The sequence below is a fragment of the Oncorhynchus gorbuscha genome, linkage group LG20 (genome assembly GCF_021184085.1).
Source record: "Oncorhynchus gorbuscha isolate QuinsamMale2020 ecotype Even-year linkage group LG20, OgorEven_v1.0, whole genome shotgun sequence".
Classification (NCBI taxonomy): Eukaryota; Metazoa; Chordata; class Actinopteri; order Salmoniformes; family Salmonidae; genus Oncorhynchus; species Oncorhynchus gorbuscha.
The window spans coordinates 43,579,800-43,598,555 of record NC_060192.1 but is presented as its reverse complement, the minus strand read 5'-3'; the positions used below and the strand labels follow the sequence as shown (position 1 = coordinate 43,598,555).

The window sequence follows — 18,756 nt, the reverse complement described above, 5'->3', positions numbered from 1 at the left end:
GTCCATCTACTATCCTTCTGACCCTATGTAGCCAGGTCCCATCTACTATCCTCCTGACCCTATGTAGCCAGGTCCATCTACTATCCTTCTGACCCTATGTAGCCAGGTCCATCTACTATCCTTCTGACCCTATGTAGCCAGGTCCATCTACTATCCTTCTGACCCTATGTAGCCAGGTCCATCTACTATCCTCCTGACCCTATGTAGCCAGGTCCATCTACTATCCTTCTGACCCTATGTAGCCAGGTCCATCTACTATCCTTCTGACCCTATGTAGCCAGGTCCATCTACTATCCTTCTGACCCTATGTAGCCAGGTCCATCTACTATCCTCCTGACCCTATGTAGCCAGGTCCATCTACTATCCTCCTGACCCTATGTAGCCAGGTCCATCTACTATCCTTCTGACCCAGGTCCATCTACTATCCTTCTGACCCAGGTCCATCTACTATCCTTCTGACCCAGGTCCCATCTACTATCCTTCTGACCCTATGTAGCCAGGTCCATCTACTATCCTCCTGACCCTATGTAGCCAGGTCCATCTACTATCCTCCTGACCCTATGTAGCCAGGTCCATCTACTATCCTCCTGACCCTATGTAGCCAGGTCCATCTACTATCCTTCTGACCCATCTACTATCCTCTGACCCTATGCCAGGTCCATCTACTATCCTTCTGACCCTATGTAGCCAGGTCCATCTACTATCCTCCTGACCCTATGTAGCCAGGTCCATCTACTATCCTCCTGACCCTATGTAGCCAGGTCCATCTACTATCCTCCTGACCCTATGTAGCCAGGTCCATCTACTATCCTCCTGACCCTATGTAGCCAGGTCCATCTACTATCCTCCTGACCCTATGTAGCCAGGTCCCCATCTACTATCCTCCTGACCCTATGTAGCCAGGTCCATCTACTATCCTTCTGACCCTATGTAGCCAGGTCCATCTACTATCCTTCTGACCCTATGTAGCCAGGTCCATCTACTATCCTTCTGACCCTATGTAGCCAGGTCCATCTACTATCCTCCTGACCCTATGTAGCCAGGTCCATCTACTATCTGACTTCTGACCCTCTATGTAGCCAGGTCCATCTACTATCCTTCTGACCCTATGTAGCCAGGTCCATCTACTATCCTTCTGACCCTATGTAGCCAGGTCCATCTACTATCCTCCTGACCCTATGTAGCCAGGTCCATCTACTATCCTTCTGACCCTATGTAGCCAGGTCCATCTACTATCCTTCTGACCCTATGTAGCCAGGTCCATCTACTATCCTTCTGACCCTATGTAGCCAGGTCCATCTACTATCCTCCTGACCCTATGTAGCCAGGTCCATCTACTATCCTCCTGACCCTATGTAGCCAGGTCCATCTACTATCCTCCTGACCCTATGTAGCCAGGTCCATCTACTATCCTTCTGACCCAGGTCCATCTACTATCCTTCTGACCCAGGTCCCATCTACTATCCTTCTGACCCTATGTAGCCAGGTCCATCTACTATCCTTCTGACCCTATGTAGCCAGGTCCATCTACTATCCTTCTGACCCAGGTCCATCTACTATCCTTCTGACCCTATGTAGCCAGGTCCATCTACTATCCTCCTGACCCTATGTAGCCAGGTCCATCTACTATCCTCCTGACCCTATGTAGCCAGGTCCATCTACTATCCTCCTGACCCTATGTAGCCAGGTCCATCTACTATCCTCCTGACCCTATGTAGCCAGGTCCATCTACTATCCTCCTGACCCTATGTAGCCAGGTCCATCTACTATCCTCCTGACCCTATGTAGCCAGGTCCCATCTACTATCCTCCTGACCCTATGTAGCCAGGTCCATCTACTATCCTTCTGACCCTATGTAGCCAGGTCCATCTACTATCCTCCTGACCCTATGTAGCCAGGTCCATCTACTATCCTTCTGACCCTATGTAGCCAGGTCCATCTACTATCCTTCTGACCCTATGTAGCCAGGTCCATCTACTATCCTTCTGACCCTATGTAGCCAGGTCCATCTACTATCCTCCTGACCCTATGTAGCCAGGTCCATCTACTATCCTCCTGACCCAGGTCCCATCTACTATCCTTCTGACCCTATGTAGCCAGGTCCATCTACTATCCTTCTGACCCTATGTAGCCAGGTCCATCTACTATCCTTCTGACCCAGGTCCATCTACTATCCTTCTGACCCTATGTAGCCAGGTCCATCTACTATCCTTCTGACCCAGGTCCATCTACTATCCTTCTGACCCTATGTAGCCAGGTCCATCTACTATCCTTCTGACCCTATGTAGCCAGGTCCATCTACTATCCTTCTGACCCTATGTAGCCAGGTCCATCTACTATCCTTCTGACCCTATGTAGCCAGGTCCATCTACTATCCTCCTGACCCTATGTAGCCAGGTCCATCTACTATCCTTCTGACCCTATGTAGCCAGGTCCATCTACTATCCTCCTGACCCTATGTAGCCAGGTCCATCTACTATCCTCCTGACCCTATGTAGCCAGGTCCATCTACTATCCTTCTGACCCTATGTAGCCAGGTCCATCTACTATCCTCCTGACCCTATGTAGCCAGGTCCATCTACTATCCTCCTGACCCTATGTAGCCAGGTCCATCTACTATCCTCCTGACCCTATGTAGCCAGGTCCATCTACTATCCTCCTGACCCTATGTAGCCAGGTCCATCTACTATCCTCCTGACCCTATGTAGCCAGGTCCCATCTACTATCCTCCTGACCCTATGTAGCCAGGTCCATCTACTATCCTTCTGACCCTATGTAGCCAGGTCCATCTACTATCCTTCTGACCCTATGTAGCCAGGTCCCATCTACTATCCTTCTGACCCTATGTAGCCAGGTCCATCTACTATCCTTCTGACCCTATGTAGCCAGGTCCATCTACTATCCTCCTGACCCTATGTAGCCAGGTCCATCTACTATCCTCCTGACCCTATGTAGCCAGGTCCATCTACTATCCTTCTGACCCTATGTAGCCAGGTCCATCTACTATCCTTCTGACCCTATGTAGCCAGGTCCATCTACTATCCTCCTGACCCTATGTAGCCAGGTCCATCTACTATCCTCCTGACCCTATGTAGCCAGGTCCATCTACTATCCTCCTGACCCTATGTAGCCAGGTCCATCTACTATCCTCCTGACCCTATGTAGCCAGGTCCATCTACTATCCTCCTGACCCTATGTAGCCAGGTCCCATCTACTATCCTCCTGACCCTATGTAGCCAGGTCCATCTACTATCCTTCTGACCCTATGTAGCCAGGTCCATCTACTATCCTTCTGACCCTATGTAGCCAGGTCCATCTACTATCCTTCTGACCCTATGTAGCCAGGTCCATCTACTATCCTCCTGACCCTATGTAGCCAGGTCCATCTACTATCCTTCTGACCCTATGTAGCCAGGTCCATCTACTATCCTTCTGACCCTATGTAGCCAGGTCCATCTACTATCCTTCTGACCCAGGTCCATCTACTATCCTTCTGACCCTATGTAGCCAGGTCCATCTACTATCCTTCTGACCCTATGTAGCTAGGTCCCATCTACTAACCTTCTGACCCTATGTAGCCAGGTCCATCTACTATCCTTCTGACCCAGGTCCATCTACTATCCTTCTGACCCTATGTAGCCAGGTCCATCTACTATCCTTCTGACCCAGGTCCATCTACTATCCTTCTGACCCAGGTCCATCTACTATCCTTCTGACCCTATGTAGCCAGGTCCATCTACTATCCTTCTGACCCAGGTCCATCTACTATCCTTCTGACCCTATGTAGCCAGGTCCCATCTACTAACCTTCTAAGGCCCCTAAAATCTTCTGCAATATGTATTTTCTGCAATATGCAACGATATGGGGCGACAGGTAGCCTAGTGGTTAGAGCCTTGGGCCAGTAACCGAAAGGTTTCTAGATTGAATCCCCGAGTTGACAAGGTACAAATCTGTCGTTCTGCCCCTGAACAAGGCAGTTAACCCACTGTTCCTAGGCCTTCATTGTAAATAAGAATGTTTTTCTTAACTGGCTTGCCTAGTTAAATAAAGATTTTTAAAAATATATTTATATATGGGCAGCGACCATGTAAAGCCTTTACAACATACAGAAGTGCGCTGGTTGTCAAAGTATTGACACATTTTATTGAATTGAGAGACGAGCTTAAAGTTTTCTTTACTGACCATAATGTTCACTTACATGATGACGAGTTTCTCACACGACTGTCCTGTCTGTATGTCCTGTGTTATTACGCACCCAACTCACTCAGGTGCTTCGCTGTATCACATTTGACATTGTCCGTAAGCTTGAGTTCATTTGCATACAAAAAATTATACAATGATGGAAAGACCTGTGTGTTGTCTTTGTTAATGCAGACAGAGAAGAGCTCCAACTTCTTAATCAATTTTCATAGCCTTAATTTTGTCCCGCACATTGAATATAGTTGTGGAGAGTCCCTGTCTGTCCTGTATTTTCTCACCTGAATGATCTGAATCTATGATTACAGGGACTCTCCACAACTATATTCAATGTGATACAGCGAAGCACCTGAGTGAGTTGGGTGCGTAATAACGCAGATACTTTCCTGAAACGGACGACACAAACAACTGGATTCGTTATCCTTTCATGCCCTGCCTCCAGTCCACTTACCGATATCTGAACAAGAGAAACTCATCAAAATTGCAACAAACGGTTCTGTGAAAATGTGATTTAAATCAGAACCCACCGCCAGATTTCTGGATTTCCGGATAGGGCTGCGCTCAGAGTATCCTGCCTTGTCAAATCGCCCTGTTAAGACACTGATGCCCTTTGCAACCACGTACCTATGTGAGAGTTGATTCTCTTTTTTTAAAAGGGTGAATTAGTGGTTAAGGACGCTGTAGCTGTGCCACCAGAGACTCTGGGTTCGCGCCCAGGCTCTGTCGTAACCGGCCGCGACCGGGAGGTCCGTGGGGCACCGCATAATTGGCCTAGCGTCGTCCGGCTTAGGGTGGGTTTGGCCGGTAGGGATGTCCTTGTCTCATCACACACCAGCGACTCCTGTGGTGGGCCGGGCGCAGTGCGCGCTAACCAAGGTAGCCAGGTGCACGGTGTTTCCTCCGACACATTGGTGCGGCTGGCTTCCGGGTTGGATGCGCGCTGTGTTAAGAAGCAGTGCGGCTTGGTTGGGTTGTGTATCGGAGGACGCATGACTTTCAACCTTTGTCTCTCCCGAGCCCGTACGGGAGTTGTAGCGATGAGACAAGACAGTAGCTACTAAAACAATTGGACATCACGAAATTGGGGAGAAAAAGGGGTTAAATAAATAAAATAAATAAACAAATTAAATTAAACATTAAAAGATATTTGATTCTCAGCATCAACAAGCATGAACACTAAATACAGGCACAGACTGTGTGTGGAAAATGATTTAAGACTGAGACTCTCTCCAATACCACCCAACATTGTAGAGTTATGTGCATCTTTTCAAGCACACCCTTCTCATTAACCTGTGGTGAGTTATTCACCATTTTAGATGAACAAATAAGGTTTTATATAAAGATGGTTAAATAAAGAGCAAAATGATTGATTATTATTATATTATTATCTGTGCCCTGGTCCTATAAGAGCTCATTGTCACTTCCCACGAGCCGGGTTATGACAAAAACTCACACACATTCTTATGTTCAATAAATGTATCGTATAGTGTGTGTGTGTGTGTGTGTGTGTGTGTGTGTGTGTGTGTGTGTGTGTGTGTGTGTGTGTGTGTGTGTGTGTGTGTGTGTGTGTGTGTGTGTGTGTGTGTGTGTGTGTGTGTGTGTGTGTGTGTGTGTGATAAAGGGGGTACAGCTGGAAGTTGAATGTTTGAAGGAATACGGGACTCTAAAAGTTTTGGGAACCACTGGTATGGAGAATGCTGTGTGGTGATTGGTTAGTTAGGAGAATGCTGTGTGGTGATTGGTTAGTTAGGAGGATGCAGTGTGGTGATTGGTTAGTTAGGAGGATGCAGTGTGGTGATTGGTTAGTTAGGAGGATGCAGTGTGGTGATTGGTTAGTTAGGAGGATGCTGTGTGGTGATTGGTTAGTTAGGAAGATGCAGTGTGGTGATTGGTTAGTTAGGAGGATGCAGTGTGGTGATTGGTTAGTTAGGAGGATGCAGTGTGGTGATTGGTTAGTTAGGAGGATGCAGTGTGGTGATTGGTTAGTTAGGAGGATGCTGTGTGGTGATTGGTTAGTTAGGAGGATGCAGTGTGGTGATTGTTAGTATGGAGGATGGTTCCCACCTTGTTGTTGTTGGGAGTATAAAAGGTTTGGGAACCACTGGTATGGAGAATGCTGTGTGGTGATTGGTTAGTTAGTTAGGAGGATGCTGTGTGGTGATTGGTTAATATGGATGAAACTATGTGCTGATTGGTTAGTATGGAGGATGGTACGGTGCTGGTGGAAAGCTATGGCTGGAAACAACACCTGACTCCATACTTCAGGCTGCTGCCACAGTTTTAAGCAGTACCAACACTTCAGGTGGACATCACATCACATGCACCAAAGTCAAGGGCAGGACAGAAACAGGCTCTCCGAATATACCTTGTCCATGTGTGTTTCGGGCGGACCAGTCATCAGCACTATCTGCCTCTAGTCACATGACTCTCTCCTAATACGTTGCTGCTACTATCTGCAGTGCCTCTAGTCACATGACTCCTAGTACATTGCTGCTACTATCTGCAGTGCCTCTAGTCACATGACTCCTAGTACGTTGCTGCTACTGTCTGCAGTGCCTCTAGTCACATGACTCCTAGTACGTTGCTGCTACTATCTGCAGTGCTACTATCTGCAGTTTATAATATATATACTACGAAAAGCAACCATTTGGCTGTACAGTTTCCACCTTCTGTAGAGACCCATTCACTAGACAAGATGTGACTGGGGGTTATTGCATTTCTTCACATTGACCCATCACTTTAGACAAGTGTGTTTCTGGGTAATGTAGTGGTTCTGGGTAATGTAGTGTGTCTAGGTAATGTAGTGTTTCTGGGTAATGTAGTGTGTCTAGGTAATGTAGTGGTTCTGGGTAATGTAGTGTGTCTAGGTAATGTAGTGTTTCTGGGTAATGTAGTGTTGCGGGGTAATGTAGTGTTTCTGGGTAATGTAGTGTTTCTGGGTAATGTAGTGTTTCGGGGTAATTTAGTGTTTCTGGGTAATGTAGTGTTTCTAGGTAACGTAGGGTTTCTGGGTAATGTAGTGTTTCGGGGTAATTTAGTGTTTCGGGGTAATGTAGTGTTTCTGGATAATGTAGTGTGTCTGGGTAACGTAGGTTTCTGGGTAATGTAGTGTGTCTGGGTAATGTAGTGTTTCTGGGTAATGTAGTGTGTCTGGGTAATGCCTGGGTCTTCCTTTCCTGTGGCGGTCCTCATGAGAGCCAGTTTCATCATAGAGCTTGAAGGTTGTTGCGACTGCACTTGAAGAAACTTTCCAGATTGACTGACCTTCATGTCTTAAAGTAATAATGGACTGTCTTTTCTCTTTACTTATTTGAGCTGTTCGTGCCATAATATGGTCTTGGTATTTTACCAAATAGGGCTATCTCCTGTATGCCACCCCTACCTTGTCACAACACAACTGATTTGCTCAAACACATTAAAGAAGGAAAGAAATTCCACAAACTCACTTTTAACAAGGCACACCTGTTAATTGAAATGCATTCCAGGTGACTACCTCATGAAGTTGGTTGAGAGAATGCCAAGAGTGTTTAAAGCTGTCCTCAAAGCAAATATATTTTGATTTGTTTAACACATCTTTGGTTCCTACATGATTCCATTTCATAGTGTTGATGTCCACCATTATTCTAGATGTAGAAAATAGTTAAACCATTGAATGAGTAGGTGTGTCCAAACTTTTGACTGGTACTGTATATATATATAGTATATATATCCACACACGCCATTCAGAAAGTATTCAGACCCTTTGACTTTTTCCACATTTTGTTACAGCCTATTCTAAAATTGATAAGTAGAATGTATGCACACATGACTGTAAGTCGCTTTGGATAAAAGCGTCTGCTAAATGGCATATATTATTATTATTATATTTTTTTCCATCATCCATCTACACACAATAACTATATAATATATATATATATATATATACAAATACCCCATAATGCCCCATTATAACATTACCCCATAATGCCCCATTATAACAATACCCCACAATGACAAAGCAAAATCAGGGTTTTAGACATTTTTGCTCATTTACAAAAAAATAATAATAATTAAAGATCACATTTACATAAGTTTTCAGACCCTTTACTCAGTACTTTGTTGAAGCACCTTTGGCAGCGATTAGAGCATTAAGTCTTCTTGGGTATGATGCTACAAGCTTGGCACACCTGTATTTGGGGAGTTTCTCCCATTCTTCTCTGCAGATCCTCGCAAACTCTGTCAGGTTGGATGGGGAGTGTCGCTGCACAGCTATTTTCAGGTCTCTCCAGAGATGTTCGATCGTGTTCAAGTCCGGGCTCTGGCTGGGCCACTCGAGGACATTCAGAGACTTGTTTTCATCAAGGATCTCTCTGTACTTTGCTCTGTTCATCTTTGCCTCAATCATGACGAGTCTCCCAGTCCCTGTCGCTGAAAAACATCCCAATGCTGTGACCTTCATCGTAGGGATGCTACCAGGTTTCCTCCAGATGTGACAGTGCTCTATCAGAGTGACCATCAGGTTCTTGGTCCTTCTAGAAGGGTCTCCCATCTCCACAGAGGAACTCTGTAGCTCTGTCAGAGTGACCATCAGGTTCTTGGTCCTTCTAGAAGGGTCTCCCATCTCCACAGAGGAACTCTGTAGCTCTGTCAGAGTGACCATCATAGTGACCAAGTCCCTTCTCCCCTAATATCTCAGTTTGGCCAGATTGCCAGCTCTAGGAGGAGTCTTGGTGTTTCCAAACTTCTTCCATTTAATAATGATGGAGGCCACTGTGTTCTTGGGGACCTTCAATGCTGCAGAAATGTTTTGGTACCTTTCCCCAGATCTGTGCCTCGACACAATCCTGTTTCTGAGCTGTACGGACAATTCCCTCAACCTCGTGACTTGGTTTTTGCTCTGACATGCACTGTCAACGGTGGGACCTTTATATAGACAGGTGTGTGACTTTCCAAATCATGTCCAATTAATTGAATTTACCACAGGTGGACTCCAATCAAGTTGTAGAAACATCTCAAGGATGATCAATGGAAACAGGATCCACCGAAGTTCAATTTTGAGTCTCAAAGCAAAGGGTTTTTTCTTTGTCATTATGGAGTATTGTGTGCAGACTGATGAGGGGGAAAAAACGATTTAATCCATTTTAGAATAAGTCTGTAACGTAATAAAATGTGGAAAACGTCAAGGGGTCTGAATACTTTCCCGAAAGCAGTGAAGATGAACATACCGAAATGAACTGCAAAGCACACTGGGCACACTGTTTAGGGGGCGGAGCTCATTAGAATAATACTCAGCATGCTTTACAATTGTTCATTTTTACATATACACATAGCAGAAAGTAGGGGTGCTGATTTTATACATCGAAATGTAATTAAATACACAAAATACTAATTGGACTGGAGTTCATGCCTGTGAAATTCTAATGACAGTGGACTGTAGTTCATGTAACAGAAATCCATCTCTGGGATTATGTCTCGTATAATAGTTAATCAGAGAAGTTAGAGCGATCATTATGTGATCAATGCTTTTTAAGCTTGACACAGACACACACACACACCCGCAGGCACACACACAAGTACTAAAACAGAACTTACCTCTTCCACTGATATGGGCAGAATAACTCGACTGAGAGAGAGAGAGAGAGAGAGAGAGAGAGAGAGAGAGAGAGAGAGAGAGAGAGAGAGAAGGAGAGAGAGAGAGAGAGAGAAAAGGAGAGAGAGAGAGAGAGAGAAAAGGAGAGAGAGAGAGAGAGAGAGAGAGAGAGAGAGAGAGAGAGAGAGAGAGAGAGAGAGAGAGAGAGAGAGAGAGAGAGAGAGAAAGAAAAAGGAGAGAGAGAGAGAAAAAGGGAGAGAGAGAGAGAGAGAAAAGGAGAGAGAGAGAGAGAGAGAGAAAAAGGGAGAGAGAGAGAGAGAGAGAAAAAGGGAGAGAGAGAGAGAGAGAGAGAAAAAGGGAGAGAGAGAGAGAGAGAGAAAAAGGGAGAGAGAGAGAGAGAGAGAGAGAGAAAAAGGAGAGAGAGAGAGAGAGAGAAAAAGGGAGAGAGAGAGAGAGAGAGAGAAAAAGGGAGAGAGAGAGAGAGAGAGAAAAAGGGAGAGAGAGAGAGAGAGAGAGAGAAAAAGGGAGAGAGAGAGAGAGAGAGAGAGAGAGAGAGAGAGAGAGAGAGAGAGAGAGAGAGAGAGAAAAAGGGAGAGAGAGAAAAAGGGAGAGAGAGAGAGAGAGAGAGAAAAAAGGGAGAGAGAGAGAGAGAGAAAAAGGGAGAGAGAGAGAGAGAGAGAGAGAAAGGAGAGAGAGAGAGAGAGAGAGAGAGAGAGAGAGAGAGAAAAAGGGAGAGAGAGAGAGAGAGAGAGAAAAAGGGAGAGAGAGAGAGAGAGAAAAAGGGAGAGAGAGAGAGAGAGAAAAAGGGAGAGAGAGAGAGAGAGAGAAAAAGGGAGAGAGAGAAAAACAAGAGAAAAAACTGTTAGTTCCGACAGAATAACCAACAACGGTCCTGGTTGATCCCTGGATGGGAAACCAGATGCTGCTGGAGGTGGTGTTGGAGGTCCTGTAGGGGGCACTACTTGATGAGAGAATGAATAATGTGGTCTCCTCCCCTCCCCTCTCTCTCTCCCTTTCTCTCTCTCGCTTTCATTTTCTTTTTAAGGTGGGAGGAAAATCTCACTGTTTAAAAATATATAATACTTCTGTTCACATAATAAAAGTGGATGTCTAGCAGGTTGACTTACAGAGAGGAGTCTTCCAGTGGCTCCCTGGCCGGAGGAGTTATAGAAACAGGAGATGCTTTTCCAATGTGTTTTAATGCTCTCGTGTTGTTGTGTTTCCATCAGTAGTGAGACACTAAAGACTGTTGCCTTGTGAGAAGGTGTTAAAGTTCACAGTTCTTATGTAAATGACAGTTAAAAAGTACCAACGCCTGGGCTTGGACCCAAGTCCACCGGAGCCATGGCCCAGTGAGACACGGGTACCGGCCCGCGTAGATGGAACCAGAGAAGTCTGAGCCGTTTGGGTAAATCACTGGGGTATAACACTGGGGTAAATCACTGGGGTAAAACACTGGGGTAAAACACTGGGGTATAACACTGGGGTAAATCACTGGGGTAAATCACTGGGGTATAACACTGGGGTAAAACACTGGGGTAAATCACTGGGGTAAAACACTGGGGTAAATCACTGGGGTAAATCACTGGGGTAAAACACTGGGGTAAAACACTGGGGTAAATCACTGGGGTAAAACACTGGGGTAACTCACTGGGGTAAATCACTGGGGTATAACACTGGGGTATAACACTGGGGTAAATCACTGGGGTATAACACTGGGGTAAATCACTGGGGTAAATCACTGGGGTAAATCACTGGGGTAAATCACTGGGGTAAATCACTGGGGTAAAACACTGGGGTAAATCACTGGGGTATAACACTGGGGTATAACACTGGGGTATAACACTGGGGTAAATCACTGGGGTAAAACACTGGGGTAAATCACTGGGGTAAATCACTGGGGTAAATCACTGGGGTAAATCACTGGGGTAAAAAACTGGGGTAAATCACTGGGGTAAATCACTGGGGTAAAACACTGGGGTATAACACTGGGGTAAATCACTGGGGTAAATCACTGGGGTAAATTACTGGGGTAAATTACTGGGGTAAAACACTGGGGTAAATTACTGGGGTAAATCACTGGGGTAAATTACTGGGGTAAATTACTAGGGTAAATCACTGGGGTAATTTATGTATGAGGAGAGGTATGAGGAGAGGTGTGTGTTAATGTATGAGGAGAGGTATGAGGAGAGGTATGAGGAGAGGTATGAGGAGAGATATGTGTTATGTATGAGGAGAGGTGTGTGTTAATGTATGAGGTGAGGTATGAGGAGAGGTTTGCGGAGAGGTGTGTGTTAATGTATGAGGTGAGGTATGAGGAGAGGTATGAGGAGAGGTTTGAGGAGAGGTGTGTGTTAATGTATGAGGTGAGGTATGAGGTGAGGTATGAGGAGAGGTATGAGGAGAGGTTTGAGGAGAGGTATGAGGAGAGGTATGAGGAGAGGTGTGTGTTAATGTATGAGGTGAGGTATGAGGAGAGGTATGAGGAGAGGTTTGAGGAGAGGTGTGTGTTAATGTATGAGGTGAGGTATGAGGTGAGGTATGAGGAGAGGTATGTGTTAATGTATGAGGAGAGGAATGTGTTATGTATGAGGAGAGGTATGAGGAGAGGTTTGAGGAGAGGTTTGAGGAGGGGTATGAGGAGAAGTTTGAGGAAAGGTATGAGGAGAGGTTTGAGGAGAGGTGTGTGTTAATGTATGAGGAGAGGTGTGTGTTAATGTATGAGGAGAGGTATGAGGAGAGGTATGAGGAGAGGTATGTGTTAATGTATGAGGAGAGGTGTGTGTTAATGTATGAGGAGAGGTATGAGGAGAGGTATGAGGAGAGGTATGTGTTAATGTATGAGGAGAGGAATGTGTTATGTATGAGGAGAGGTGTGTGTTAATGTATGAGGAGAGGTATGAGGAGAGGTATGTGTTATGTATGAGGAGAGGTATGATGAGAGGTATGTGTTATGTATGAGGAGAGGTATGATGAGAGGTATGTGTTATGTATGATGAGAGGTGTGTGTTATGTATGAGGAGAGAGTGTGTGAATGTATGAGGAGAGGGGTGTGTGTTAATGTATGAGGAGAGGGGTGTGTGTTAATGTATGAGGAGAGGTGTGTGTTAATGTATGAGGAGAGGTATGAGGAGAGGTATGTGTTATGTTTGAGGAGAGGTATGAGTAGAGGTATGAGGAGAGGTATGTGTTATGTATAAGGAGGGGTATGAGGAGAGGTATGAGGAGAGGTATGTGTTATGTATGAGGAGAGGTATGATGAGAGGTATGTGTTATGTATGAGGAGAGGGGTGTGTGTTAATGTATGAGGAGAGGTGTGTGTTAATGTATGAGGAGAGGTATGAGGAGAGGTATGAGGAGAGGTATGTGTTATGTTTGAGGAGAGGTATGAGTAGAGGTATGAGGAGAGGTATGTGTTATGTATAAGGAGGGGTATGAGGAGAGGTATGAGAAGAGGTATGTGTTATGTTTGAGGAGAGGTATGAGTAGAGGTATGTGTTATGTATGATGAGAGGTATGAGGAGAGGTTAGCTAACGAACTAGCGACATCACATTAGCACATAGTGTATGAGCTACTGGCCAGGTAGAGAGGCTAGGTTAGCTAACGAACTAGCTACATCACATTAGCACATAGTGTATGAGCTACTGGCCAGGTAGAGAGGCTAGGTTAGCTAACGAACTAGCTACATCACATTAGCACATAGTGTATGAGCTACTGGCCAGGTAGAGAGGCTAGGTTAGCTAACGAACTAGCTACATCACATTAGCACATAGTGTATGAGTTACTGGCCAGGTAGAGAGGCTAGGTTAGCTAACGAACTAGCTACATCACATTAGCACATAGTGTATGAGCTACTGGCCAGGTAGAGAGGCTAGGTTAGCTAACGAACTAGCTACATCTACTGGCTTGCTACAGTGGCTAATTTAACTAATGAACTATCTACGTCACATCAACACATACTGGAGGAGTTACTGGCCAGCTACAGTGGCTAGTGTAACAGGGTTGGTTATGTTTCCACTTGCCTCTAAAGAACGGTGTATTTAATGTTTAAGCATTCTTATTGGTTGGTTCAACTCTGATGACAATAAGGTGTGTTGTGATTGGCCCGCTTGCAGATAGGGGGAGATCGTGAACGTCAGGTCTCCCCAGTATGAAAATGTGATGCAAGGGGTCGGTCACGTTCTGAATACTGTTTTCTATTTTATATTTTACAATGTGTACAAGTTTGCTGTACATTGCTGATTTATACATGTGTGGGTATATGGTACCTGTTAGGGATTGAGGGGCTTTCTGGGATGTGCTTTGGTATATGATTATGGTAAATAAGTGTGTTAGCTAACATACACTGATGTAATGGTCACATAAGCCACTGCTAACACAGTTGTCTTCATGCTACAGCCATCAATACCGTTAAGCCCTGCACAACTAACATGCTGTTTCCTATTTAACAACAGAAATAAATGATGCTCAACTGGGACCACTGGCTGTGGTGATTTATTTGGACAAAACACAACGCAAGGAGAGTACGATTGTTTTGGCTGTTCCTGTCCCCGCGAGAGGAGAGCGTGTGTTGGCTGTCCCTGTCCCCGCGAGAGGAGAGCGTGTGTTGGCTGTCCCTGTCCCCGCAAGAGGAGAGCGTGTGTTGGCTGTCCCTGTCCCCGCAGGAGGAGAGCGTGTCCCTGTCTCCGCGAGAGGAGAGCGTGTGTTGGCTGTCCCTGTCCCCGCAGGAGGAGAGCGTGTCCCTGTCCCCGCGAGAGGAGAGCGTGTCCCTGTCCCCGCGAGAGGAGAGCGTGTCCCTGTCCCCGCGAGAGGAGAGCGTGTCCCTGTCCCCGCGAGAGGAGAGCGTGTCCCTGTCCCCGCGAGAGGAGAGCGTGTCCCTGTCCCCGCGAGAGGAGAGCGTGTCCCTGTCCCCGCGAGAGGAGAGCGTGTCCCTGTCCCCGCGAGAGGATGTTAGAGAATGTTAGTGTGCCCCCCCCGCTGTCAGTGGCTGACAAAACAAGAGAACAACTGCTGAACCAAATGCCAAACTTGCCCTGGTCTATTCTCTTATTCTAACTCTCCATAGTATTGATGGCCCTGACTGAGTTCCCTCACACCCCAAAAAAATATTCCTTATTCAGGGGCCCCAAGCGACCACTTATGTCGCTTATGCTTGGAGCCGTGTCCCTTTGGGAAGAGAGTGTGCCAGTAACTCGGGGCAAGCATGGACCGACTCACGTGTGTGTGTGTGTGTGTGTGTGTGTGTGTGTGTGTGTGTGTGTGTGTGTGTGTGTGTGTGTGTGTGTGTGTGTGTGTGTGTGTGTGTGTGTGTGTGTGTGTGTGTGTGTGTGTGTGTGTGTGTGTGTGTGTGTGTGTGTGTGTGTGTGTGATGAATGGCAATAAAATAGCCTCAAATGGCCTGAGGCCTCTGCTGCTGTATCCCAATGTGATTACAGACACCCTGTAAAACCAAGTGTGATTACAGACACAGAACACTTTTCTGGATCACTTTTTAAATGCGTCAAAGCATTTATAATTTAAATTAAAATGTGTTTAGATTGTAAACAACAGAATGTTAATTTGCTGTAACACTTTTTAAACACATGAACACGCTATTTATTCAGCACAAGGGCTTTAGGTTTTAAATACTAAACAATGGGGGTGTTGTTTTAACACTATAGGATGTAAAGACATATTTTCATATTTCCCAGCATGCCTTTTGGATGGAATGTGAGAGATTACCAACCCATGACTGTGTTTGTTGTTAGTGACAGAGATATGGTTGTAAACCCTTACAACCACACATTAGACCTTAATTTTCATATGTCCTAAATATCCTCAACATTATGGTCTGAAACATTTCTTGATAAATGTTCCAAATGTTGACAAATACGCTGGGCAAGGTGGGATAATTTTGTGTCTGCAAAATGAATTATGCAAGAAATGGGGGTTGACACTTTTTATGTGCAAATATTGATATTATAACCATCGTATCGATGTAAACTTGGAATCACACAATGACAAGTTGTGTGGTCCTCCCACCACGACACGGGAAAGCTTGAAGCTTGCAGTTTATTAAAACTACAGATTAAATAAATGATGACGAACTTGGCAGTTAAAATGCACGGTGATGCCCCTGTCCAATACACATCGAGGGCCTTATTCTGACACCATGATGATCGATGCTTGGCTGCTGTTTGACAAATACAAATATTCTCACTCTTTTGTCCATGATAATCTCATTATGTAGGCTATACCTGCACTGCAGAGGAGGCTCCTCAGAGGAGGAAGGGGAGGACCATCCTCTTCAGTGAATTACATATAAATAAAACATTGTAAAAGTTTTAATCTTTAGATAGTTACAAATACATTAGACGTATTATGGATCAAGATGTGTTCAACAGTTAGCCTTGGGGCAGGGGGAGAGCAACTTCAGCTAGCAGTGTGTGTGTGTGTGTGTGTGTGTGTGTGTGTGTGTGTGTGTGTGTGTGTGTGTGTGTGTGTGTGTGTGTGTGTGTGTGTGTGTGTGTGTGTGTGTGTGTGTGTGTGTGTGTGTGTGTGTGTGTGTGTCTATCATACACCTAGCTGTGTGTGTGTGTGTGTGTGTGTGTGTGTGTGTGTGTGTGTGTGTGTGTGTGTGTGTGTGTGTGTGTGTGTGTGTGTGTGTGTGTGTGTGTGTGTGTGTGTGTGTGTGTGTGTGTGTGTGTGTGTGTGTGTGTGTGTGTGTGTATCCTACACCTAGCTGTGTGTGTGTGTGTATCCTACACCTAGCTGTGTGTGTGTGTGTGTGTGTGTGTGTATCCTACACCTAGCTGTGTGTGTGTGTGTATCCTACACCTAGCTGTGTGTGTGTGTGTGTGTGTGTGTGTGTGTGTGTGTGTGTGTGTGTGTGTGTGTGTGTGTGTGTGTGTGTGTGTGTGTGTGTGTGTGTGTGTGTGTGTGTGTGTGTGTGTGTGTGTGTGTGTGTGTGTATCCTACACCTAGCTGTGTGTGTGTACATTAGACGTGTTATGGATCTGGATGTGTTCAACAGTTGCCTTATGAACTAGTTGATAGCATCATTCATGACAGACACGGTGTACTGGTCTGACTGAGACACACAGTAACCTTATAATAACCTCATAATAAAAGCCTATACCTGCGTATAACCTTCTAGAAACTGTCCTAATAAAGGGTGATCGAGACTAATACAAGCATAACATCAATAGTAAGGTTTAAATGTCTCTTCGTGATGTGGCCTCTATTCATGCTCATATCTAGTTGCACCAGGCGTCAGCTCCCCGGAAAAAAACATGACTGATGCTAGAATTCCCCGGGAAAACACGGACGCTGGTACCACGGTTTAATTTCCTCCCTCCATCTATCTATTGCATTCCTCCATCTCTCCACCTCTACGCTGACTCCAGCCCTGTAGCTAACGGAATGCTATTTCTGTCATTTCACCTTCAGCGCAGGCATCAATAACACCACGGTGGTGGAACGAGGAGAGGATGCTGGCACGCACGGCCTGCTTCTGTCCCTATAACGTTAACGTTTAATGTATTGTTATTTTCTCCCTTTCGTTACAATATTTTTTTCTGATCTGTCCCTATTCCGTGATGTAGCCTATTCTCGTTGAGTTATACCGTTACCGGATGCAGGCCGTTACTGCAGCCTCTATGAAGGGCACCGTGGCGCGGAGCCGGCCGCTGATGGCTCGGTTATAATAATAGCACCCTCTAGCTGGCATATAGAACATCATAGAACCCTCTAGCTGGCATAGAACATCATAGAACCCTCTAACTGGCATATAGAACATCATAGAACCCTCTAGCTGGCATAGAACATCATAGAACCCTCTAGCTGGCATAGAACATCATAGAACCCTCTAACTGGCATATAGCACATCATAGAACCCTCTACCTGGCATATAGAACATCATAGAACCCTCTACCTGGCATATAGAACATCATAGAACCCTCTACCTGGCATATAGAACATCATAGAACCCTCTAACTGGCATATAGAACATCATAGAACCCTCTAACTGGCATATAGAACATCATAGAAACCTCTAACTGGCATATAGAACATAATTTCTGAATGGGCTTAAAAATACAAATCATATATTTTTTTGTTGTTGTCTGAATCAAATCCAAACGGATACGTCAAAGTCAAGTGTGTGTGGATAGATGTCAGGGCTGACCGTGCGCCTGTAATTTCCCCCTCCCCTCCCCCAAACTCTCTCTTTCTCCCGGTCTCTCTCTCTCTCTCTCTCTCTCTGTGTACCCGCTGGACACAATGTCAGCAAGCTCACAGAGAAAACAGTCACGGACACACGGCGTCGGTAGACATACTTACAATTCCTTAATGATCATTGTGGTGGTGATGTCTTCTTCTCACGAGGGAAGGTTAGTGCTCCGTTAAGATCCAGAACAGTGTCTTTCCCTCCGTCAGACTCTCTCTCCCACCTCTCCCCCTCTATGTCATTCTCTACCTCCCGTTTCTCTGTTTTCCTCAAATGCACTTCCTGATCGAGGCCTCGCGCGGTAACCAGGCTACAACCGCGTTCGTGTCGTCACACCGGGCAAGATGACGTCAAGGGAGATCGCCGTAACACCGAATCGGTTTTGCTGCTGAGGGTCTGAGTGGATGCAAGGAGGATCGTCAGGGAAGCGGGACCGGAGTGGTCGATCCTGTGGTGATGTCACAACAGCTGGGGAGATAATCCTCTGACCAGATGGAGATCACGGGCTGGCTCTCTGTGTGTGTGTGTGTGTGTGTGTGTGTGTGTGTGTGTGTGTGTGTGTGTGTGTGTGTGTGTGTGTGTGTGTGTGTGTGTGTGTGTGTGTGTGTGTGTGTGTGTGTGTGTGTGTGTGTGTGTGTGTGTGTGTGTGTGTGTGTGTGTGTGTGTGTGTGTGTGTGTGTGTGTGTGTGTGTGTGTGTGTGTGTGTGTCATAAGTGTGCGGTGTTGACTGGCTGTAACCCTCTGAGTCTTCACTCATCATCATCATCATCTTCATCATTGTCA

At 45.7% G+C, this 18,756-nt stretch overlaps 1 protein-coding gene across 1 annotated transcript in view; it reads right to left on the bottom strand.

Moving 5' to 3' along the window:
* Positions 1–18,434, bottom strand: part of LOC124007373 (phosphatidylinositol transfer protein alpha isoform-like) — a gene marked incomplete at its 3' end in the record, with an annotated part of 95,434 nt that extends 77,000 nt beyond the window's left edge. The window contains exons 1-2 of the mRNA XM_046317877.1: positions 18,087–18,434; positions 9,769–9,799 (exon numbers count right to left, since the gene is read on the bottom strand). Coding sequence (XP_046173833.1) covers positions 9,769–9,799; positions 18,087–18,103 — 48 coding nt within the window. The remainder of the gene's footprint in view (positions 1–9,768; positions 9,800–18,086) is intronic.
* Positions 18,435–18,756: the final 322 nt, after the last annotated feature.